This window comes from Mus caroli, unplaced genomic scaffold (assembly GCF_978045245.1).
Source record: "Mus caroli unplaced genomic scaffold, Mus_caroli_1 scaffold_4, whole genome shotgun sequence".
Lineage (NCBI taxonomy): Eukaryota > Metazoa > Chordata > Mammalia > Rodentia > Muridae > Mus > Mus caroli.
This window is the reverse complement of record NW_028227259.1, coordinates 75,287,773-75,311,586: the sequence shown is the minus strand read 5'-3', so window position 1 is coordinate 75,311,586 and position 23,814 is coordinate 75,287,773. Positions and strand designations below refer to the sequence as shown.

Here is a 23,814-nt window from a genome sequence, read left to right as displayed (position 1 = left end):
AGCCTTTTTGTACTTTAACAGTGCAAGCAGCTAATGTGTCCAACAGCTGGTTGCTTAATTTCACTTGTGGAAAATTGGCTTATGAGTTTTTCATCAAAGGCCCTCTTTACAATGTCTGTTGCTGTTCTCTGAGGTCCTTTATTATTTTATATATACAGAGCATAGGAAGAGTTATTGAGATGTAATTTACATACCAAAAAATTCATCCATGTAAAACACAGGGTTCAACACCTCTTAGAATGTTTACAGTGTGCCAACGGTCACATCACCGTAATCTTAATTTTTTGAACACTGTCATCATCCCCGCACAAATAAATCTTGTACCCATTAGCAGTCACCCATGCCCTGTCTGCACCAGCCTAGCCCCAGGCAACCACTAACCCACTTTCTGTCTTAGTAGATTTGTTTGTTCTGAACAGTTCATGGAGATAACAATTTATACTGTAGCTGGGTTGTTCTGTTTTGTTTTTTGTTTTGACACATTGTAACATTTTTTACATTTGTCCATGTACTGTGCATTCCTTGTTGAAATAATCAGAAAAGATAAAAATGATCAAGGCCTGACCTATGGGAATTATACATAAATTACTATGCCGAGCCTTGATAATATTTGCCTAAGTGTTAGGTACCCAGTCCAATTAGAAATCTGTGTTTAGTTTTTAAATTATTGCCCGTGTCAATGTAATGGTGCTAAAAGGTGAGATAAACAGCTGACCCTCTAGTTGGCAGTCTTGGAAGCTGTCTTAACACACCTACTTTGACAAGGTCTCTCCTTCATCGGTGGAAACCAGGATGCAGCCTGGGTCTGCACCAGCTCCAGATGTGATGACACTAGAGGAGAGGCTGATGGGGATTCTGGACTGAGGAAATCCCCAGGGTTTTGTTGTTGTTTTGCTTTATACGATGGACTCGCTGAGCATACTCTTAGACATTGCCTTGTGTGTTCTGCTCAAGCGTGCCCTGTCCCTGCAAAGAAATCCCGAGGAAGTAGAAAATTTAAAGCTCTGGTTTTCAGTCAGAGAAGGTGTCCACTCCTTTTTATTTTCAGATGATAATCTTATATTCATGTGTTTTCATGGAAATAGGGTTTCCTTTCATCAGCGTACTCATCTACAAGTGGGTTTGCTGGGTTTTCTGAAATTCTGTGCTCAATACTTGAGCAATTAAGCCAGGCATGGTGGCACACATCTTTAATCCAGTGCTGGGGAGGCAGAGGCAGGGACATCTCTGAGATTGAGACAGCTGGTCTATAGATTGAGTTCGGGAACAGCCGGGGCTACACAAAACCAAAAAAATAAAACAAACAGGCAAAAACCAAAATCAAAACCAAACCAAATCAAACCAAAACCAAAACCAACTTGAGCAATTAATTCTTAACAGTTTTTTCAAAAAACGTTTTTATAACCCTGTTCTGATGATAGTCTCTTATTCTTATTGTATTTCTTTTCCTATTTTTTTTTGTTCTTCTGTGTTTAAATTTTTACCACTATCTTAATTTATTTAGCTGACATGCATTTAATGCCTGCTTCATATAAGAAACCAAGCCTTTGAGGGGAGTACAGTGAATATTAAATGGTGATCAGTCCAGATGCCCACACAGTATGAAATGTGCTGTATAGAAGATGTATAGCCCTGTCTGGATGCTCCTGGAAGAAGGCCCCCACTTCTTCTTTGAGGCTCTAAGCCACTTAAATGATTTGATCTGCCTCACTGATTTCCAGTGGCTGATAATCCACACCCCAGATTTTAGTGCTAATGTCAGGAACACTGAGTTACATCAGGTGAACTGCTTTAATTTTTAGCTGACTAATAAAATCCTCTTCCATAGTTCAGATCTCATATTTAAAAAGATTAGTAAGTGCTGGGAATCTTCTAATATCCTTTACAATATTAGAGGAGAGCGGAAGCTGGCCTTGCGCCAGATACACACTGTATTAAGAGGGAACTGTACGGAACGGTTGAAAGCCTGCTCTGCAGCGCCATGTGTCTACGAAGAGGAGGCTTCAGTAATAAGCGAATGGTGTTTCTTGGGCTTTTCTTGTTTAGCATTTGACTGAGTATCGTGATTAGGATAAAATTCAGCTGCAATCATTTCTTTCATTTTTAGGGCTTGTCACCAGGCTGCGGTACCCGGTCAGTACAAAGGGGAAGAACGCTCCCACTACTGCCGGCTTCAGCTATGGTAAGACTCACTTGGAAGTTGCATTGGCCAGTTTTATTGGAAAAGAATCCATCTCTACAAGATGAATGGAGACCTGTAGAATTCAACTCTAACCAGAATTCTAGAGTGCAAGCCTAGGTCCCTGTAGCCCTGAGAGCCTCAGCAATTCTACCCGTCTCACAGTGCCAGCGAAGGATGCAGAGTGGCAAGAAGCAGAGAGAGGAGGCTTAGTCACTGAGCCTTAGGAAGAGGGACTGAAGAAAATGCCTCTGAGTATACCCATCAAAGGCTGCAACAGAGAAAGGCTTGGGGCAAGGCAGACAGGAGGTCCAAGTGTGGCCTGGTTGATAATTATCTCAGATCTAGTCCTGAAAGGGGGTCTGAAGAAGTCTTTATTGCCTGAGGGGACAAGCTGGGTCTAAGGAGCTAACTGTTCTTGCACAAGGATGCAGCGTTGCTATTGTGAATCATTGCCTGTACGTGCACCTGGTGGGTCTGTCCGCCCTTGGGAGATGTAGTTATTCATGGAATCTGAGGTAGACTGTAGGTTTAGGACAGCCCTTGGAGACATTTAGTGTCTTAGAGGAGTATCCAGAATAGGGTGTTGTAAACCTGTAAGATGCCTCAGTTACTCCTACCTCTCTGTGCCTTCATTGGGAGGGGGGGGATGAGGGATGGGGGGGAGGTAAGTTAGCTATCATCAGGTCTGACATAGATGCTCTTTGGGTGATTAACATGCTGACATGTACAGGTATGTGACCAGAAGTAAATGAGACAGATGCAGTCAGAGGCAGAGATGCCAGCCTTTCACCCTGCTGGGGTCACCCTGCAGGCCCCAGTGAGGAGGACTCAGTGGTTTTAGCCAAAGAGTTCTTTGCATGCAAGTTTTACAGCTGTTTTTAATGCATTCATAGAATGGGTTTTTAGAAGATTATACTTTATAGTAACACTAGATTTTCTGTTCTCATCATTATTTATAAAAACTTTCCATAGGTAAAAACTAAATACATCGCTGCTAAAATAGTTGCCATTGTGGTGGTTTTCACTGGCTATGCTGGCTGGGTGTCTGGGTGTCTGGGTACAGGCTGTAATTCTGTTCAGTATCTTATAGTAATTATTACTGTGTTATTCAGGGCTGTGGGGTTGGTCTCTTCCCCATGACTTTAGGCTGTTTCCTTTGTAAGGCATCCTTTCCCTGTCTGTCTTACAGATAAGTGGGAGATTAACCCATCAGAGCTGACCTTTATGAGAGAGTTGGGGAGTGGACTGTTTGGAGTGGTGAGGCTTGGCAAGTGGCGGGCCCAGTACAAAGTAGCCATCAAAGCTATCCGGGAAGGTGCCATGTGTGAAGAGGATTTCATAGAGGAAGCTAAAGTCATGATGTAAGTTTCTATTATTATTATTCTTTGTTTTATGTGTATTTGGTATTTTGAATGCATGTATGTCTGTGCATCATGTGTATACATTGCCTGCAGAGGCCAGGAGAGGGCACCAGATCCCCCTGGGACTGGAATTATAGGTGGTTGTGAACCACCCTGTGGGTGCTCGGGATTGAACTCAGGTCCTCTGGAAGAGCAACCAGTGTTCTTATCCACTGAGTCATATCTCTAGATCCCATGATGTAAATTTCTAGCTCCTCTCTTTTGTATTAAAAATTGGCCACACCCAGCACATCTGCCTGCTGGTTTGTTTTCCTGTGGTAACTCTTTGTGTCTGTCGTCGTTCCCAGGAAGCTGACACACCCCAAGCTGGTACAGCTCTATGGTGTATGCACCCAGCAGAAGCCCATCTACATCGTTACTGAGTTCATGGAAAGGGGCTGCCTTCTGAATTTCCTCCGGCAAAGACAAGGCCATTTCAGCAGAGACATGCTGCTAAGCATGTGTCAAGATGTCTGTGAAGGGATGGAGTACCTGGAGAGAAACAGCTTCATCCACAGAGACCTAGTGAGTAACCAGAGTCCTCCTGGCCTCCCACTGCTGTGGCTTCCTACACCCTGGCTGGATCCCATTGTCCCGTTGGGTTACACAGAGAGCTTTTGTTGTATTACTTGCCTGTTTTTGTCCTTAGCAAGATTTCATTATTTTCAAACTTGGTAAATTTCAATCACTTGATAATTTCTAAGGAAAAGACCTTTATTAAATCTAATAGTGTACAGACTTATTATCTCCAAGCAAGTTTCCGTGAATTAATTATTTGAGTTCTGGGAGATTCCCAGGAGATAGCTCGTTGGAGCAGACTTATTTGATGTCATTGTGTTATAGATAAGAGTGTTAGCTTTGGGGGAAGTGAAAGAGGCTTGCCTATTGTGAGAAATGGGGAAGTTAGGCTTAGCCTTGACCTTCAGACCAAGTCTCCAGCTCTTTCTGCTTTAAGTGCTGAACAGAAACTACCAGAGAAATCCTGAGCTCAACTAAGAGGGAATTCTGGGAGTTTTCATTCCTTCTGATAATAATAGGAAGAAAAATTAAAAAACAATCCAACCCAGTTCTAAAGGGCTGTGGTGGAGAGGTTTCTCAGTTTTCCTCCTCTTCCCTCTGATTTTCTTTCCCTCCCCTGCCATTCTTCACAGTTAACACCACTGTAACAAATAATACTGTAACCATAACAAGCAACACTGTGACTGTAACAAGTGACACTGCAACTGTAACAAGCAACACTGTAACTGTAACAAGCAACACTGTGACTGTAACAAGTGACACTACAACTGTAACAAGTGACACTGAGACTGTAATAAGCAACACTATGACTGTAACAAGCAGCACTACGACTGTAACAAGTGACACTGTAACCATAACAAGCAACACTGTAACTGTAACAAGCAACACTGTGACTGTAACAAGTGACACTGCGACTGTAATAAGCAACACTATGACTGTAACAAGCAGCACTATGACTGTAACAAGCAACACTGTGACTGTAACAAGTGACACTGCAACTGTAACAAGTGACACTGCAACTGTAACAAGCAACACTGTAACAAGCAACACTGTGACTGTAACAAGCAACACTGTGACTGTAACAAGTGACACTGTGACTGTAACAAGCAGCACTATGACTGTAACAAGCAACACTGTGACTGTAACAAGCAACACTGTGACTGTAACAAGTGACACTGCCACTGTAACAAGCAACACTATGACTGTAACAAGCAGCACTATGACTGTAACAAGCAACACTGTGACTGTAACAAGTGACACTGCGACTGTAATAAGTGACACTATGACTGTAACAAGCAGCACTATGACTGTAACAAGCAACACTGTGACTGTTACAAGCAACACTGTAACTGTAACAAGTAACCATCTACCTTGATCAGTCTACCAAACCACCAGGATTCGCATTGTGTCCACCCTCCTTTAGCCTTAGCTGCCTTGTGATAGAGCTTGGATCTGTTTCCTTGGAGCAGGAGCAGCAGGGTGCTTTGTTGTAACCTCACCTGACATAGGCCTTACTTTTGTACTGTAAGCTCCTTTGATAAGGAAGTGAATATTATTCCTATCTGCAAAGGAAGTGAGTAGAACTGGATAAAATATCATCAGGTGCTGGGGAGATGGAGGAGTTTGGACCCAGAACTTACCTTTAGAGTCAGGACTGTAACTCCGATGTCATTTCTAGATTTAAAGCATAGTAACAATTGAGGATTTGGCAAGGTGACTTGATCTCCTCGGTGTGTTGTGGGGCTAGTCCTAGTCCATTCTGAAAATTGGATCTGCAATGTGCACTTCATTGTTTGGCTCACAACATCTTGTTAAAGTTCATACCATTTAATAGAGGCAACAGGCTTTGTAAACTAGATGTGACATATAACATTAGCTTTGATGATTATGTGTCGCTATGACAACGGCTAATTGTCATGTAGAAACTCATGAATTAAGCATCGTTCTAGTTTTGTTCTTGGAGAATGGATGCAGACGGAATACTTTCATGACTCTTGCACTTGTCCGTACAGAATTTATTTTCTTGAAAGTGAGTTTTGAAATTTTTTTTGGCCAGTGATATTGATATAAATCCCTGGAAGGTTTTAACACCCTTTAAAGTATTAATCCTGCCATGCGAGAATAAGATTACTAACACAACTTTTGAGCCAAATTTGAAGCAAGCTTTATTAAATTCTGACCAGGATGGTGAATACTAGCCAAGTCCATTCCCGGGATTCCCAGAGAATGGCTGCTAATTACATAAGCCCAGTGCTTATTAAGGCAAACCTATTAGGCTATAGACTTTTGACTTTGTCCAATCAGGGACAAGCATATATCCTAGCATACTTCCCAGCTACAGTTATACACCTTCTGCTTACATGTGACCAAGCACATCCTGTGCACCTGGGGTAACCACCCTTGTTTACAGAAGTGAGAACACATGGCTTGTGGTCGTAGGTGGACCACAGTCTTCAGCATTCCAGGAAGTTTCTGTCCTGGAAACAAGTGAAACTTACAGGTTAAAGAAATTTTTATTTTACAGATCTTTTAGGCACAGCAGTTTAAAACGTAAAACGTAACTTTTGCCCTCACAAAAGGAAGTGTTGAATGTGCCTTTCCCCTGAGTAAAGTGTTTCATGGGCTTGCAAGTGACAGTGCCATGGCTGTCCTCCCGGGAAGGTGCAGATAATTCAAGAGATGGGCATTAACTGTCACTTGAGAGAGGCTCTTAAATGTGCTCAGAGGAAAGGAGCTCTGGGGAATTATCACACAGGAAAAACAAGCATCCGACGAGTGAGGGAGAAACCTTGCCCCATAAGTTAGGGTGTTAAAAACACCATTATTTTGCTTCTGAGAAGCCCTCTGTCATTCTACCAAATTATTGTATTGGTTCATGTAATTCTTTTTTTTTTTTTATTTTATAAAGAATAAATTTATTTATTTATTTTTTATTTTTTTAATATTTTTATTACATATTTTCCTCAATTACGTTTCCAATGCTATCCCAAAAGTCCCCCATAGCGCCCCCCACTTCCCTACCCACCCATTCCCATTCTTTTGGCCCTGGCATTCCCCTATATTGGGGCATATAAAGTTTGCAGGTCCAATGGGCCTCTCTTTCCATTGATGGCTGACTAGGCCATCTTTCGATACATATGCAGCTAGAGACAAGAGCTCCGGGGTTCTAGTTAGTACATCATGTTGTTCCAACAATAGGGTTGCAGATCCCTTTAGCTCCTTGGGTACTTTCTCTAGCTTCTCCATTGGGAGCCCTGTGATACATCCAATAGCTGACTGTGAACATCCACTCCTGTGTTTGCTAGGCCCCAGCATCGTCTCACAAGAGACAGCTATATTTGGGTCCTTTCAGCAAAATCTTGCTAGTGTATGCAATGGTGTCAGCGTTTAGAAGTTGATTATGGGATGGATCCCTGGATACGGCAGTCTCTAAATGGTCCATCCTTTCATCACAGCTACGAACTTTGTCTCTGTAACTCCTTCCCTGGGTGTTTTGTTCCCAATTCTAAGAAGGTGCACAGTGTCCACACTTTGGTCTTCATTCTTCTTGAGTTTCATGCGTTTAGCAAATTGTATCTTATATCTTGGGTATCCTAAGTTTTGGGCTAATATCCACTTATCAGTGAATACATATTGTGTGAGTTCTTTTGTGATTGTGTTACTTCACTCAAGATGATGCCCTCCAGGTCCATCCATTTGGCTAGGAATTTCATAAATTCATTCTTTTAATAGCTGAGTAGTACTCCATTGTGTAAATGTACCATAATTTCTGTATCCATTCCTCTGTTGAGGGACATCTGGGTTCTTTCCAGCTTCTGGCTATTATAAATAGGGCTGCTATGAACATAGTGGAACATGTGTCCTTTTTACCGGTTGGGACATCTTCTGGATATATGCCCAGGAGAGGTATTGCTGGATCCTCCGGTAGTACTATGTCCAATTTTCTGAGGAACCGCCAGACTGATTTCCAGAGTGGTTGTACAAGCTTGCAATCCCACCAACAATGGAGGAGTGTTCCTCTTTCTCCACATCCTCGCCAGCAACTGCTGTCACCTGAATTTTTGATCTTAGCCATTCTGACTGGTGTGAGGTGGAATCTCAGGGTTGTTTTGATTTGCATTTCCCTGATGATTAAGGATGTTGAACATTTTTTCAGGTGTTTCTCTGCCATTCGGTATTCCTCAGGTGAGAATTCTTTGTTCAGTTCTGAGCCCCATTTTTTAATGGGGTTATTTGACTTTCTGGAGTCCACTTTCTTGAGTTCTTTATATATATTGGATATTAGTCCCTTATCTGATTTAGGATAGGTGAAGATCCTTTCCCAATCTGTTGGTGGTTTTTTTGTCTTATTGATGGTGTCTTTAGCCTTGCAGAAGCTTTGTAGTTTCATGAGGTCCCACTTGTCAATTCTCGATCTTACAGCACAAGCCATTACTGTTCTATTCAGGAATTTTTCCCCTGTGCCCATATCTTCAAGGCTTTTCCCCACTTTCTCCTCTATAAGTTTCAGTGTCTCTGGTTTTATGTGAAGTTCCTTGATCCACTTAGACTTGACCTTAGTACAAGGAGATAGGAATGGATCGATTCGCATTCTTCTACATGTTAACAACCAGTTGTGCCAGCACCATTTGTTGAAAATGCTGTCTTTCTTCCACTGGATGTTTTTAGCTCCCTTGTCGAAGATCAAGTGACCGTAGGTGTGTGGGTTCATTTCTGGGTCTTCAATTCTATTCCATTGGTCTATTTGTCTGTCACTATACCAGTACCATGCAGTTTTTATCACAATTGCTCTGTAGTAGAGCTTTAGGTCCGGCATGGTGATTCCACCAGAGGTTCTTTTATCCTTGAGAAGAGTTTTTGCTATCCTAGGTTTTTTGTTATTCCAGATGAATTTGCAGATTGCACTTTCTAATTCGTTGAAGAATTGATTTGGAATTTTGATGGGGATTGCATTGAATCTGTAGATTGCTTTTGGCAAGATAGCCATTTTTACAATGTTGATCCTGCCAATCCATGAGCATGGGAGATCTTTCCATCTTCTGAGATCTTCTATAATTTCTTTCTTCAGAGACTTGAAGTTTTTATTATACAGATCTTTCACTTCCTTAGTTAGAGTCACGCCAAGATATTTTATATTATTTGTGACTATTGAGAAGGGTGTTGTTTCCCTAATTTCTTTCTCAGCCTGTTTATTCTTTGTGTAGAGAAAGGCCATTGATTTGTTTGAGTTAATTTTATATCCAGCTACTTCACCGAAGCTGTTTATCAGGCTTAGGAGTTCTCTGGTGGAATTTTTAGGGTCACTTATATATACTATCATATCATCTGCAAAAAGTGATATTTTGACATCATCTTTTCCAATTTGTATCCCTTTGATCTCCTTTTGTTGTCGAATTGCTCTGGCTAGGACTTCAAGTACAATGTTGAATAGGTATGGAGAAAGTGGACAGCCTTGTCTAGTCCCTGATTTTAGAGGGATTGCTTCAAGCTTCTCACCATTTACTTTGATGTTGGCTACTGGTTTGCTGTAGATTGCTTTTATCATGTTTAGGTATGGGCCTTGAATTCCTGATCTTTCCAAGACTTTTATCATGAATGGGTGTTGGATCTTGTCAAATGCTTTTTCCGCATCTAACGAGATGACCATGTGGTTTTTGTCTTTGAGTTTGTTTATATACTGGATTACGTTGATGGATTTCCGTATATTGAACCATCCCTGCATCCCTGGGATGAAACCTACTTGGTCAGGATGGATGATTGTTTTGATGTGTTCTTGGATTCGGTTAGCAAGAATTTTATTGAGGATTTTTGCATCAATATTCATAAGGGATATTGGTCTGAAGTTTTCTATCTTTGTTGGGTCTTTTTGTGGTTTAGGTATCAGAGTAATTGTGGCTTCATAGAATGAGTTGGGTAGAGTACCTTCTGTTTCTATTTTGTGGAATAGTTTGTGAAGAACTGGGATTAGATCTTCTTTGAAGGTCTGATAGAACTCTGCACTAAACCCATCTGGTCCTGGGCTTTTTTTGGTTGGGAGACTATTAATGACTGCTTCTATTTCTTTGGGGGATATAGGGCTGTTTAGATCATTAACCTGATCTTGATTCAACTTTGGTACCTGGTATCTGTCTAGGAACTTCTCCATTTCATCCAGGTTCTCCAGTTTTGTTGAGTATAGCCTTTGGTAGAAGGATCTGATGGTGTTTTGGATGTCTTCAGGATCTGTTGTTATGTCTCCTTTTTCATTTCTGATTTTGTTAATTAGGATGCTTTCCCTGTGCCCTCTAGTGAGTCTGGCTAAGGGTTTATCTATCTTGTTTATTTTCTCAAAGAACCAGCTCCTTGATTGGTTGATTCTTTGAATAGTTTTTCTTGTTTCCACTTGGTTGATTTCACCCCTGAGTTTGATTATTTCCTGCCGTCTACTCCTCTTGGGTGAATTTGCTTCCTTTTGTTCTAGTGCTTTTAGGTGTGTTGTCAAGCTGCTAATGTGTGCTCTTTCTAGTTTCCTTTTGGAGGCACTCAGAGCTATGAGTTTTCCTCTTAGAAATGCTTTCATTGCGTCCCATAAGTTTGGGTATGTTGTGGCTTCATTTTCATTGAACTCTAAAAAGTCCTTAATTTCTTTCTTTATTCCTTCCTTGACCAAGGTATCATTGAGAAGAGTGTTGTTCAGTTTCCACGTGAAGGTTGGCTTTCTATTATTTATTTTGTTATTGAAGATCAGGTTTAGTCCATGGTGATCTGATAGGATGCATGGGACAATTTCAATGTTTTTGTATCTGTTGAGTCCTGTTTTGTGCTCAATTACGTGGTCAATTTTGGAGAAGGTACCATGAGGTGCTGAGAAGAAGGTGTATCCTTTTGTTTTAGGGTAAAATGTTCTGTAGATATCTGCCAGATCCATTTGATCCATAACTTCTGTTAGTTTCACTGTGTCCCTGTTTAGTTTCTGTTTCCATGATCTGTCCATTGGTGAAAGTGGTGTGTTGAAGTCTCCCACTATTATTGTATGAGGTGCAATGTGTGCTTTGAGATTTACTAAAGTTTCTTTAATGAATGAGGCTGCCTTTGTATTTGGAGCATAGATATTCAGGATTGATAGTTCCTCTTGGAGGATTTTACCTTTGATGAGTATGAAGTGCCCCTCCCTGTCTTTTTTGATGACTTTGGGTTGGAAGTCAATCTTATCTGATATTAGAATGGCTACTCCAGCTTGTTTCTTCAGACCATTTGCTTGGAAAATTGTTTTCCAGCCTTTCATTCTGAGGTAGTGTCTATCTTTTTCTCTGAGATGAGTTTCTTGTAAGCAGCAAAATGTTGGGTCTTGTTTGTGTAGCCAGTTTGTTAGTCTATGTCTTTTTATCGGGGAGTTGAGTCCATTGATATTAAGAGATATTAAGGAAAAGTAATTGTTGTTTCCTGTTATTTTTGTTGTTAAAGTTGGCATTCTGTTCTTGTGGCTGTCTTCTTTTAGGTTTGTTGAGGGATTACCTTCTTGTTGTTTCTAGGGCGTGGTTCCTGTCCTTGTATTGGTTTTTTTCTGTTATTATCCTTTGAAGGGCTGGATTCGTGGAGAGATAATGTGTGAATTTGGTTTTGTCGTGGAATACTTTGGTTTCTCCATCTATGTTAATTGAGAGTTTGGCTGGGTATAGTAGTCTGGGCTGGAATTTGTGTTCTTTTAGTGTCTGTATAACATCTGTCCAGGATCTTCTGGCTTTCATAGTCTCTGGTGAAAAGTCTGGTGTAATTCTGATAGGCTTGCCTTTATATGTTACTTGGCCTTTTTCTCTTACTGCTTTTAGTATTCTATCTTTATTTAGTGCATTTGTTGTTCTGATTATTAAGTGTCGGGAGGTATTTCTTTTCTGGTCCAGCCTATTTGGAGTTCTGTAGGCTTCTTGTATGTTCATGGGCATCTCTTTCTTTAGATTTGGGAAGTTTTCTTCTATAATTTTGTTGAAGATGTTTGCTGGTCCTTTGAGTTGAAAATCTTCATTCTCATCCACTCCTATTATCCGTAGGTTTGGTCTTCTCATTGTGTCCTGTATTTCCTGGATGTTTTGAGTTAGGATCTTTTTGCATTTTCCATTTTCCTTGATTGTTGTGCCGATGTTCTCTATGGAATCTTCTGCACCTGAGATTCTCTCTTCCATCTCTTGTATTCTGTTGCTGATGCTTGCATCTATGGTTCCAGATTTCTTTCCTAGGGTTTCTATCTCCAGTGTTGCCTCATTTTGGGTTTTCTTTATTGTGTCTACTTCCCTTTTTAGGTCTAGTATGGTTTTGTTCATTTCCATCATCTGATTGGATGTGTTTTCCTGTTTCTCTTTAATGACTTCTACCAGTTTGGTTGTGTTTTCCTGTTTTTCTTTAAGGACTTGTAACTCTTTAGCCATGTTCTCCTGTAGTTCTTTAAAGTCCTTCTTGATGTCCTGTACCATCATCATGAGATATGCTTTTAAATCCAGGTCTAGTTTTTCAGGTGTGTTGGGGTGCCCTGGACTGTGCGAAGTGGGAGTGCTGGGTCCTGATGATGGTGAGTGGTCTTGGTTTCTGTTAGTAAGATTCTTACCTTTACCTCTCGCCATCTGGTAATCTCTGGAGTTGTTATAGTTGTCTCTGTTCAGAGGTTGTTCTTCTGGGGATTCTGAGTATCCTCTGTCAGCAGACCTGGGAGACAGGCTCTCTCCTCTGAGTTTCAGTGGTTAGAGCACTCCCTGCTGACAAGCTTTCCTCTTAAAGGGAAGGTGTACAGATATCTGGGGTTTGGACCTCCTCCTGGCCGAAGAAGAAGGCGGAAAACAGGACCTTTCCCAGATGCTGTGTTGCTTTGGCAGGTCACAGAAGCTGTAGGCTTCTGTGGTACACACTCTCAGCTGTGCAGACTAAGTTCCTAAGTTCAGTGGAGTCCTGGATCCAAGATGTGCTCCCTGCTCCTGAGGCAGAGGGCTCCTGTGCAGGGCAGACCACTGTCTTCCAGCTAGGAGGGTGCCGGATGTCTGTGGCCCCAAAAGGGTGCTGCCTCAGCGGCTCTGTGGCTCCCGCCTGTCCCAGAAGCTGTCTGCCTCTGTGGTCCTCAGTCTTACCTGTACAGACTAAGTTCGGCGGAGTCCCGGAGCCAAGATGGCGCTCCCTGCAGGGCAGGTCACTGTCCTCCGACTGGGAGGGTGCCGGATGTCTGCGGCCCCTAAAGGGTGCTGCCTCAGCAGCTCTGTGGCTCCCGCCTGTCCCAGAAGCCGTCTGCCCCCGTGGTCCCCACTCTGACCTGTACAGACTAAGCTCGGCGGAGTCCCGGAGCCAAGATGGCGCTCCCTGCAGGGCAGGTCACTGTCCTCCGACTGGGAGGGTGCCGGATGTCTGCGGCCCCAAAAGGGTGCTGCCTCAGCGGCTCTGTGGCTCCCGCCTGTCCCAGAAGCTGTCTGCCTCTGTGGTCCTCACTCTGACCTGTACAGACTAAGTTCGGCGGAGTCCCGGAGCCAAGATGGTGCTCTCTGCAGGGCAGGTCTCTGTCCTCCGGCTGGGAGGGTGCCGGAAGTCTGCGGCCCCAAAAGGGTGCTGCCTCAGTGGCTCTGTGGCTCCTGCCTGTCCCAGAAGCTGTCTGCCTCTGTGGTCCCCACTCTGACCTGTACCCATGTAATTCTTGATGGATTCAAGAACACCAAACCCCAAATAACATATGTTTGTGTTTTACCAGCTGAGTATATTATGCCTTAATATATTAGCAACCTCATACACGATAAAGCAGGTCCTGTGTTTATACTTGGCCATTCTTTTGCCTGTTGAGGTGACAACTCTCAGGTTACTGGTCACTGTGACGATCGCGTGTTTCTACTGTTACCTAGAGAGAATTCATCTTTAATCTAGATTAAAGACTTAAGAGTGTTGTCGATATCAGTAAGAAAATCACATAGTAACACAATAGGCCTGGACCAGGAAGAAGGTTGGAATGTCCGTTGATCCTCGTGAAGTGTGGTGTTGGTAAAGACAGTGCCATAATGCCTTGTGACGTTTTTTTTTTCAATATTTTTTTTATTACATATTTTCCTCAATTACATTTCCAATGCTATCCCAAAAGTCCCCCATTACCCCCCCCCCACTTCCCTACCCACCCATTCCCATTCTTTTGGCCCTGGCATTCCCCTATATTGGGGCATATAAAGTTTGCAAGTCCAATGGGCCTCTCTTTCCAGTGATGGCCGACTAGGCCATCTTTTGATACATATGCAGCTAGAGACAAGAGCTCCGGGGTACTGGTTAGTTCATCATGTTGTTCCAACTATAGGGTTGCAGATCCCTTTAGCTCCTTGGGTACTTTCTCTAGCTTCTCCATTGGGAGCCCTGTGATACATCCAATAGCTGACTGTGAGCATCCACTTCTGTGTATGCTAGGCCCCGGCATAGTCTCACAAGAGACAGCTATATTTGGGTCCTTTCAGCAAAATCTTGCTAGTGTTGAAAGAACCTAGTGGGGAAACCCCCACCCAACTCCCGATTCAGCGTGCACCCAAGAATCACGAATAGAACACAACGCCTTGATGTAACAACACGAGGTATTTTAATGGTGGAGCTCCGGGTCGAAACGTATCTCACACAGGAGACAGTGGATTCGACCATGAGGCTTGGAAGCTAGGGGTTTTTATAGAAAAGGAGTGGGGCTGGGGGAGGAATTGGCGTGGTTTCACATGATTGGTCCATTTAAACATCAGCAGCCTGAGGTCAGAGGGGTGGGAGATAGGGAGGCAATGGGCCTGCCCGGGCATGTCCTAGTCTGTTCTGCTATGTTCTCAGCCCCAGGTTTCAAAGCTCACAAACAACTCTTTGGGCTATTTGACATACATTACATGAATCACAGGTCTCAAGTTTTATTTCCTTTCAGTGTATGCAATGGTGTCAGCATTTGGAAGCTGATTATGGGATGGATCCCTGGATATGGCAGTCTCTAGATGGTCCATCCTTTCATCACAGCTCGAAACTTTGTCTCTGTAACTCCTTCCATGGGTGTTTTGTTCCCAATTCTAAGGAGGGGCATAGTGTCCACACTTCAGTCTTCATTCTTCTTGAGTTTCATGCATTTAGCAATGAATGTGACGTTTTTAATCTGTCTTTTTTCAGGTTGCTTCAGATTTATGTTGGAGGTACCTTCAGTATGGCTGTAAACAGTTTATATGAACACATGTACAGTTCTTTCTGATGTGGACTGTATTATATTTAGTAGAAAGTGAACTTCTGTTGTTCCTTTTTTGCAGGACCTTTTAATAAATGTAACATCATAATCTTGTTTTCCAGGCTGCCAGAAATTGTCTAGTGAATGAAGCAGGAGTTGTCAAAGTATCTGATTTTGGAATGGCCAGGTATGACTGAGTACTGTGTGCTTTTAAGTGGTCACATTATATTTGAATAATTAATAAGCATGGGAAGGCCTTGGGAAATAGCTCAATAGATAAATTGCTTGCCTCCCAAGCCTAAGTTTGACCAGAATGCAGGAAAAAAAATCCAGGAGTGGTGGCTTAGGCTTTGTAATCCCAGAACTGGAGAGGCAGAGACGGAGGATCTCTGAGGCTCTCTGGCTAGAAAACCTAGATTAATTGATTCCTGGCCATGCCATCCAAGGTTGCCTCTGTCCTCTCTATGCACGAACTGCCCACACGCAAACCCTCCCCAAACTGAAACAAAAACTCAGGCCCTCGGGCCCTGGTTGTAGTGATGCTTGTTGTAATCTAATACTTAGAGGTGGAGGCAGGAGAATCAGGATTTCAAAGTCATTCCTGGCAATATACCAAGTTTGAGACCAGCCTGGGCTACATGAGATCGTGCCTTTAAAAAATTAACGTGGGAATGACTTGCACCAATAAAGCAATAAGGAAATCTCCTCAAATGTTGTAAGGGTAAATGAGACTAACTACTATTGTGGCATTAGTAATTCTTTCCACTAGATGGTAGTAGAGCCTATTAAATCTCTCTCTCTCTCTCTCTCTCTCTCTCTCTCTCTCTCTCTCTCTCTCTCTCTCTCTCTCTCTCTCTCTCTCTCGATTTGTTTGGTGGTCCAGTGCTTAGTATAGCCTTGTTTGCAATGTTTTCAATCTCTTAGTTTTTCTACTTTTACTAGTGTTAGAATAGACTTATAAGAAGCATTTTGTCTGTCCTTCCCTTTCCCTCTGTCCCTTGAGTCATGCATATATTATAAATCAGGTGTCTAGTGGGTGAAGAGCCTAACCCTGTGAGCCACAGCAGTGAGTAAACTGAAGGTTGAGCCCACATGTAGTGTAAACGCCGGAGAAAGGAGATACATAGCCCTGGGGAAAGAGACTGTGTCAGAGTGGGGTGGGGGTGGGGGTGTCAGCAGAAAGTGGCCTGTCGGTCCAGCCTGTGCCTTTTGTGCACCAGATGTGTCGGAGATGAACTTTTTATTTACAAACAGTTAAAAAAGAGACTAAAAGCATGTCAGGACACAAGAGAATTAAAAAAAAAAACAAAAACATAGTGTTATTGAGACTTTCGACTTGCAGTCTTGACCAACTGTTGATACCATCTGTGGTCACTTTCACACTGCAGATGCAAAACCTTGAGCTGTCACACAGATGGCGTGCCCTGCAGACACTGAAATCCTCTGTATTATCTGTCTCGTCTTTCCCTGAAATTGTCTACTGTTCTGTGAAAGAGCTAACTTGGGAGTGGGGGTGGAGACGGACGCTGGAGATCTGGTGACCAGAAAGGCTTTTCTTGCATGGGAACATTGAGTGAACAACACAGGAGAGCCATAGCGGTGCCACCTTAAGTCTGGGACTAGTGTGACCTGCCCAGGGAATCAGAAGAGGGCCAAGGAAGCTGGTCCAGAGGCAGAGCTAAGAACAGACAAGAAAGCAGAGATGTGTTGGGTCTTGGGCCAACACCAGCTCCCAAGAAGACACTGGCCTTTGGCAGCCTGAATGCAATCTTTAGTAGTTTCTGATTCTCGAAGCCCTGATTACCCAGTCCTCTCTATGTGCTCTAGGTAAAGATATTTAGCACCTGACGGGGAACCCTGCACTGTCTTATCACCATTCTTCATATTTGGCTTGCAGAAAGCTGGTACTTTTCCACCAGTCCTTGTAGAACTACTTGTTATGCACTACATTCAGCCGTGTCTGACTGACAACTATTTGATCCAGCCCAAGGTGGCATTGTCCACCAGATACCATCTTTGTCCATTCAAGGGAAAGTCGGTGTGCTCATTTGAATCTTTGCTCCTGGCAGCTTTAGCATTGACTTCCTATAAATATGTAATGCATTAATAATCCCTCTGATAAATACCTGCTGCACATACAGCGAAGGGGCTGAAGTCCTCACATCTGTCACTCATCAAAGATTCTTCCCACAAGTGGTCAATGCTACAGCTTCCAGGTGTCTTTCTGGATGGATCTGGAAATGTTCAGATAGAAAAAGAATAAAGCATGGTTTGAGAGTGTGTGTGTAGGGACAGTGTGCTGGTATATAAATATGGTATATTACCATCGTCTTAGACCTCCTTTTGCCTCTGATCTTTCTAATGCAGTGCTCTCATTGCTTACATGTGCTGTAGCTTTAAATTGAGGGGCTGTGGGGCTCAGAGCACGGGCGGCTCTAGTTACTTGTTACCCCTTCCTGTAAGCAGCTCTTCTTCAGATATTTTGCATGCAGGGCCTTTGGATAAAATTTTGTTCAAAGAACAAAGACACATACCCTACCCGATAAGTTTGCAGCAGTTGTTATAGTATTCTGCCTCTGGTACCTCATAAGAGAGAAAGATAAACAGCAGAACAATAAAAGTCCACACACTAGGTCACCTCTTCAGATTCTTAACTCAAGCCGAGGAGCTAGACAGACATCATTGGGCAAGGCCATGAGCTGAACGTGTGTGTGGCCTGTTAGACTGCCGTTACTGTCTTGGTCTGTCTTTGTAAGGGGTAAACGAAAGCTCACGTCTGACATGCAAAGGTGTGACCCGTGCGTGGTGTGTCTCATCCTAGGTACGTTCTGGACGATCAGTATACAAGTTCCTCTGGCGCCAAGTTCCCTGTGAAGTGGTGTCCCCCAGAAGTGTTTAATTACAGCCGCTTTAGCAGCAAGTCAGATGTCTGGTCGTTTGGTAAGGTCCACGATGCACGTCTCCTCCCCTCCCCTCCAAAGAGGAAGTGGACTCATCGTTGAGTAACCGTGTCGTTTTTGTAGGTGTGCTAATGTGGGAAATATTCACAGAAGGCAGGATGCCCTTTGAGAAGAACACCAATTACGAAGTGGTAACCATGGTTACTCGTGGCCACCGCCTCCACCGGCCAAAGCTGGCTTCCAAATATTTGTATGAGGTGATGCTGAGATGCTGGCAAGAGGTACGGCTGTACCTTTGTGTTGTTTTTCTGGCCTGTGAAACGATCCATGGTTGGGCCCAGTGGATAGGGAAGGTACAGTTCTTGCAGCCCAGTGAGGGCTTGGCTCCTGCACAGGAATGTCAAACTCTAGCAGGAAGCTTTGTCTCGTTGCTGAATATTGAGAAGACTCTGAAGACACAAACAATGCTAATAGTTAGCTTAATAGACTCAGGCTGACACCTCACTCCCAAGTGGGCCCCCCCCACCCCCCCGCAGCTGGACCTTGGGAAAAGCCCGGAGAAGTTGCTTCTCTCCGTCCAGTAACTGTGAGGTAGAAAGTCACTTTCTAGAGAAGGGACTTCTTTAAACCCATTGTCTCTAGGTATCTTACTTAATCTCTAGAAACATTGAAACACCACCTCCGTAGAAGACATTAAACCCCAGAGAGACCTTTGAAAGACCGCAGTTCACATATATTTCATATCCAACCCTTTAGATTTCATTTTCAGAGTAACCCTTTGAGGCATAGATGCTTGTACTGTGACCATAAGGCTCACAAGGGTGATACTTGCCTGGGGCCCGTTACCTACAGAACATCAGAGGCCTATCCCGTACCGAAGCCATCACTCGCTATAACACCTCCCACCAGCACTGACTGGGGTGCACAGAGGCTGATTGGGTGGGAAGTGGTAGCAGGGAGAGCAGTGTGAGCACAGTGGAGGATTTGGTTATAAACATGGTGTGTGTGCCAGGAGAGCTTAGTCTGAATTTTGTGGGAAATGAGGTTAGCTGATGAGGAGATGGAGTGTGGGGGGGGTCACAGAGGGCCCTCAAAATGAGTAAGACAAGGGCTCCAAAACGAACCCAGCAGCTTTGGGGTTGGTTAGGGCAAAGAGAGCGCATCCTGTGTTCCCCCATTCCCCAAGAGTCTTGCCTCTGCAGAGTGGCGCAGGATTTGAGCAGTGAGAATTTTCTGGGGAGCCGCTTCTGAAACTCATAGCTTCTGTTCGATTTTTAACTGTAGAGACCAGAGGGAAGGCCTTCCTTTGAAGACTTGCTGCGTACGATAGATGAACTAGTTGAATGTGAAGAAACTTTTGGAAGATGAATGGTGACCCCAGTTTCCAAGGCAAGAGGAAGAAATGGTGTGCCATCGGAACACAATTCTCTTGGCACCTGGGAGTATAGACTGCTCTGCTTACAACACGGGAGCCCCAGCGCATCTGCTGCTGATCCAGTCTGAGCTCAGTGGCTGCTTTGCCGGCTGCACAGATGGTCTCTCAGAGCTGGTGACTTGAAGCACTCATTTTGCTCATTTCTTCAAGGGTTTGAGTGCCAGCCATGCATCAGGCTCTGTGCCCAGGCCTCAGGAGATGAACATGGGACTATACTAGCTGGTGCTAGCAGAAAGCCAGGGTGGTTGTGATGGGGACAAATCATATCCCAGCGTCTCTTCCATGCCCTTTGGATTTTACATAAACCTGGGCCTGGAGTGTTGTCTACCACTGAGTTCTAGGAAAAGTAGGAACCCACCTGGATACGTAGTAATCCTCTGTTTTGGAAACATCTCTTTCCAAACCTGTTCTTAGTAGTATGCTTAAAAATTTGTATATTGTATATATTGTAAATACATATAATATATAAAGTTATATATTTATAAGTAACACGTTTATCTCTTTAGCTGAAATTTTTGTTGTTTTTGTTTTCTGAGACAGGGTCTCACTACATAGACCATCCTATCCCCAAACCTGCAGAGATCTGCCTTTAATTGGAAGTTTTAGGATTAGAGAATGTCTAGTCCTAAATCTGACAGCTGCTAATTCTATCTCACCCAGGGATCAAATACAGCTTTCTGAAGAGAAGACTGCCTGGATCCTTTAGTTGTTAGATACCTGACTCACAAGCAGACTCGTACAAATAGCAGTGCCTGCCCCTCTCGAGCCATGGTCTATGATGAACTATTTGATCCTGAGCATTGTGGTCAGAGCTGATTAGAATTAGGTAGGAATTTTCATGTCAGAATTAGGTACCTCCAAAGTCCTAAGACTGTTTCCAGGACATTGAATATGCTCAGGACATTGAAGATGCTCCTGTTGAAGTGCTAGGCTCTGGACCAGAGGTGTTAGAACCAAGTGGTATATAATCCAACTAGGTTCTCAGAATGGCTTATCTGTGGGAGTCCAGGAGGCTGCCAAAGGAACTAGGGAGAAAGTGTTCCAAGCTGCCATGTGTTTTTCAAGAAGCCTTGTTGGACTTGGATCCCTGGATTAGTGAAAGTCTCCATCCCAATCCTGAACCAGACCCTGATGTCCAGTTTCTCTGAGTGAATTTCGCTTGCAGTTTCCTTTTCCTCACGAGCTTCAGGAGAAGAAGCTAACCCAGTTCCTGTGTGTACCAGAGGTTTTCCACGGAGATCTCTGTCCAGGCCTGGTGCGAGAGTTCCAATGAAGGGAAGTGAGTGCAGGCAGGGAGATGAAGTCTCTGCAGTGCCTTCCAGGTTGCTCAGTAACTCCAAACCACTCTGAACTGAGTGGAGTGGGGCTGAGCTGATGAGAAGCCGACTATCCAGTGAGGAGTGGGGCGGGACCTCAGGTGGCTCTTCGGGAGAGAAGCTCTCTTCCCAAGTGTTACATACAGCTCTTGGGACAAAAGACTCAGAGGAAGAAGTAGTTCTCACGTACCTTTAATTCCCTGGATGGATTTATATACAGTTCTGGGGGTGATTCAGGGTTCGACAGCAGGTACCTCTCATTGGCTTGGACTGAGAGTTTGGGGGAAACCTTATTTGCATGTGGAAAGGCTTGGTGCTGTTCCTACGTGACTGATAGCCACGTGCCTCTCCTGTGGGGGCTGTAACTTTGACAGGAGCCAGGGGTCCAGGAGACATGATCAAACGTCTTCCATCCCATGTAGGTGGAAATTACCACTCTCTGGGTCCCACCAGGGTTCAAGACCTAAGCTCGACTGGAGACCAGGCTGTCTCTGCGTAGCCCGTTGCCCCACAAGTTCCCATCAGTAGAAACCATTTCCTATCCAACACACTGTTCTTGGTATTTGAGAGTTCCCAAAACTGAGGCAGTTACGGACTATTCCTTCCCATGTCGGTAGCCCCTGTAATCCCTCCCACCCTGGAGCATGTGGTGAGCACACAGACTGGAGCTGGCTGCTGACTTCCCTCTGACCATGGAGAACCACCCGTTTGGTTAAGAGTCTGTGCTGCCATATTGAAGGTTGGGCCGAAGGCTAAGCTCATTCCTTTTATAATGGGTAAAAAATGAAATATTCTCGTCATAATGTGCCATATTCCTTCCAACTCCCCACATCACAAAACCATACACACTTTTTAATCAACTCATGTCTCCTTCAAGCAGCTGGTGATAGGCAAGCATGCCTTACTATTATTGCTGTCAGGCCCCACCCATCGTCTCCTTTTATCTGGATGAGCTGTGAAATGAACCAAGGTGGCTCAGCTCAGGAAAGTTACAAGAAGGTTGAGTTCCTGTGTGAACAGTTTGAAATACTCTTTCTAATCACATGTAGGTCTCAGGGGGCAGGATACATGTGTACATGTGTGCATATGTGCCTGTGTGCATAGGGGGGCTAGAGTTGATGCTGTGTGTCTTCTTCAGCTGCTTTCCACCTTGTGTAGTGAGGTAGAATCTCTCACTGAACTCAGAGCTGGCTAATTTGGCTGGTCTAGCCAGCCAGTTTGCCCTCAGGATCTCTTGTCTCCATCTCCCAAGCACTTGATTTACTGGTTGTCAATTTTGTAACTTTTCTGGCTCTGAACTTGGGTCCTTATACTTCAGTGTCAAACACTTTGCCCACTGAGCCACTTCCATAGCCCATACAAATGCTTCCTATGGGAAAACAGAATAAATGATACATGGCAGAACTTAGGAACTATTTTTTCTTTTCTCTGTCCCTGTCTTTCTGTCTCTCTGTCTCTCTGTCTCTCTGTCTCTCTTATTTCTGTCTCTCTGCCTCTCTTGTCTCTGTCTCTGTGTCTCTGTCTGTATCTGTCTCTGTCTCTCTCTCTTTCTCTTTGTCTCTCTCTCTCTCTCTGTCTCTCTCTCTCTCTCTCTCTTTCTCTCTCTGTCAAGGTTTCTCTATGTAACCCTGGCTGTCCTGGAACTCTATGTAGACCAGGCTGGCCTTGAACTCACTCGCCTCTGCCTCCCAGAGTGCTGAGATTAAAGACTTTTGCCACCACACCTAGCTTCAGCCAGTTTTTAAAACAGATCTTTAGATTCTCCCCTAAACCCAAATCAAGTCTTTAGAGTCAGTCCCAAATCAGAGGGCCAAACATCCTAGTTTGGATACTCATGATCCTAGAACCCAATTTTCCCTGTTCCACTATGAGCCCTCGGGCAAGTAAAATTTCTTCTTGTATGGTCCTTTATTCCAGTATCAGCACAGGGAAGATAGTTTTACTTGATTACTATGAAGGTCCCTTTTACCGAAATTCTGTGATTTCTTCAAAGTGTTTTCTAGACACACCCACAGCGTAGGCATAAGGAAGTGCTAACACTTCAGATCTGGATACAGAGCTCTGAAGTTTCTTATGTAGGCCACTGGGTTGTCATTCACACACTCTTGAGGTTTTCAGAACAGGAAATTAGGTGGGGTAAACTTTGCCTGTGAGAAACGTCACAGGCCAACAACTATGCTTTCAGTTGAAAGATGTGTTACTGTGAGTGGAACAGAGCTGAAGAACCAAGGCTTCTGTGTATGGCCAGCAAGCAGGGTCGCCATGATCCTGTCCTCTTGTGAGTAAGATGGGCTTTACCATTTAATGTCACAGCGTGTTTATGGGTGTGTTGCCTACTGGTGACCCCTAGAAGCGGGTTTTGCTAAAACAAGGAATTTGTGAAATCGTAACGATGATTTCTTCAGATGTAGTGACAGAATTTTGTGGCTTATTTAAATGGTCACTGTGTCCTGATAAAATTATATATTTGAGAATTGAGAATACAGATGACAATAGCAAAAAAAAAAAAAAGTTGTGTACTTAGCATGTGTGGAAATTCGGTCACTGTGATGTGATGTGTTTGTTTTTTTGAACGATAATGAACTCAGAGTTGAGGGTGAGGAGATCAGACTTTTCTGGTTTAGCCTCAGCTTTGACAGGTTCCCATGGGCACCTTGGTTGGATGAACAGGTCTACAGCGTGAGCGCTCCCTTTCTGCCTCTTCCTATAGCTGTCACAAGTAAACAGTGGGCAAAGCTGGCGGACACATCAACTAATCTGAGAGTCGCTTTGAAAGACTTCAAGACAAATTTTGGAAGCACTCCACAGTTAACGTTAAGACTCAAGAGAGGCTTATTATGTATAGGGGTTTAGAAAAGGAAAAAAAAAAGATGATCTCTGATTTTAATTCTA

General features: G+C 43.7%; 1 protein-coding gene across 6 annotated transcripts in view; it reads left to right on the top strand.

Annotated features, from left to right (window-relative positions):
• Tec (tec protein tyrosine kinase) overlaps window positions 1-20,095 on the top strand; it is a 122,591-nt gene extending 102,496 nt beyond the window's left edge. For 5 of the 6 annotated variants that reach the window (XM_085836753.1, XM_085836755.1, XM_085836751.1 and 2 more), the window contains 7 exons: window positions 2,108-2,182; window positions 3,372-3,543; window positions 3,891-4,107; window positions 15,394-15,458; window positions 18,093-18,211; window positions 18,295-18,452; window positions 19,456-20,095. In XM_085836753.1, the coding sequence (XP_085692879.1) occupies window positions 2,108-2,182; window positions 3,372-3,543; window positions 3,891-4,107; window positions 15,394-15,458; window positions 18,093-18,211; window positions 18,295-18,452; window positions 19,456-19,539 (890 nt within the window). In that variant the 3' untranslated portion in view covers window positions 19,540-20,095. Of the gene's footprint in view, window positions 1-2,107; window positions 2,183-3,371; window positions 3,544-3,890; window positions 4,108-15,393; window positions 15,459-16,659; window positions 17,310-18,092; window positions 18,212-18,294; window positions 18,453-19,455 lie in introns of those variants that run through there. The other variant, XR_015046939.1, reaches the window with a different exon arrangement.
• Window positions 20,096-23,814: the final 3,719 nt, after the last annotated feature.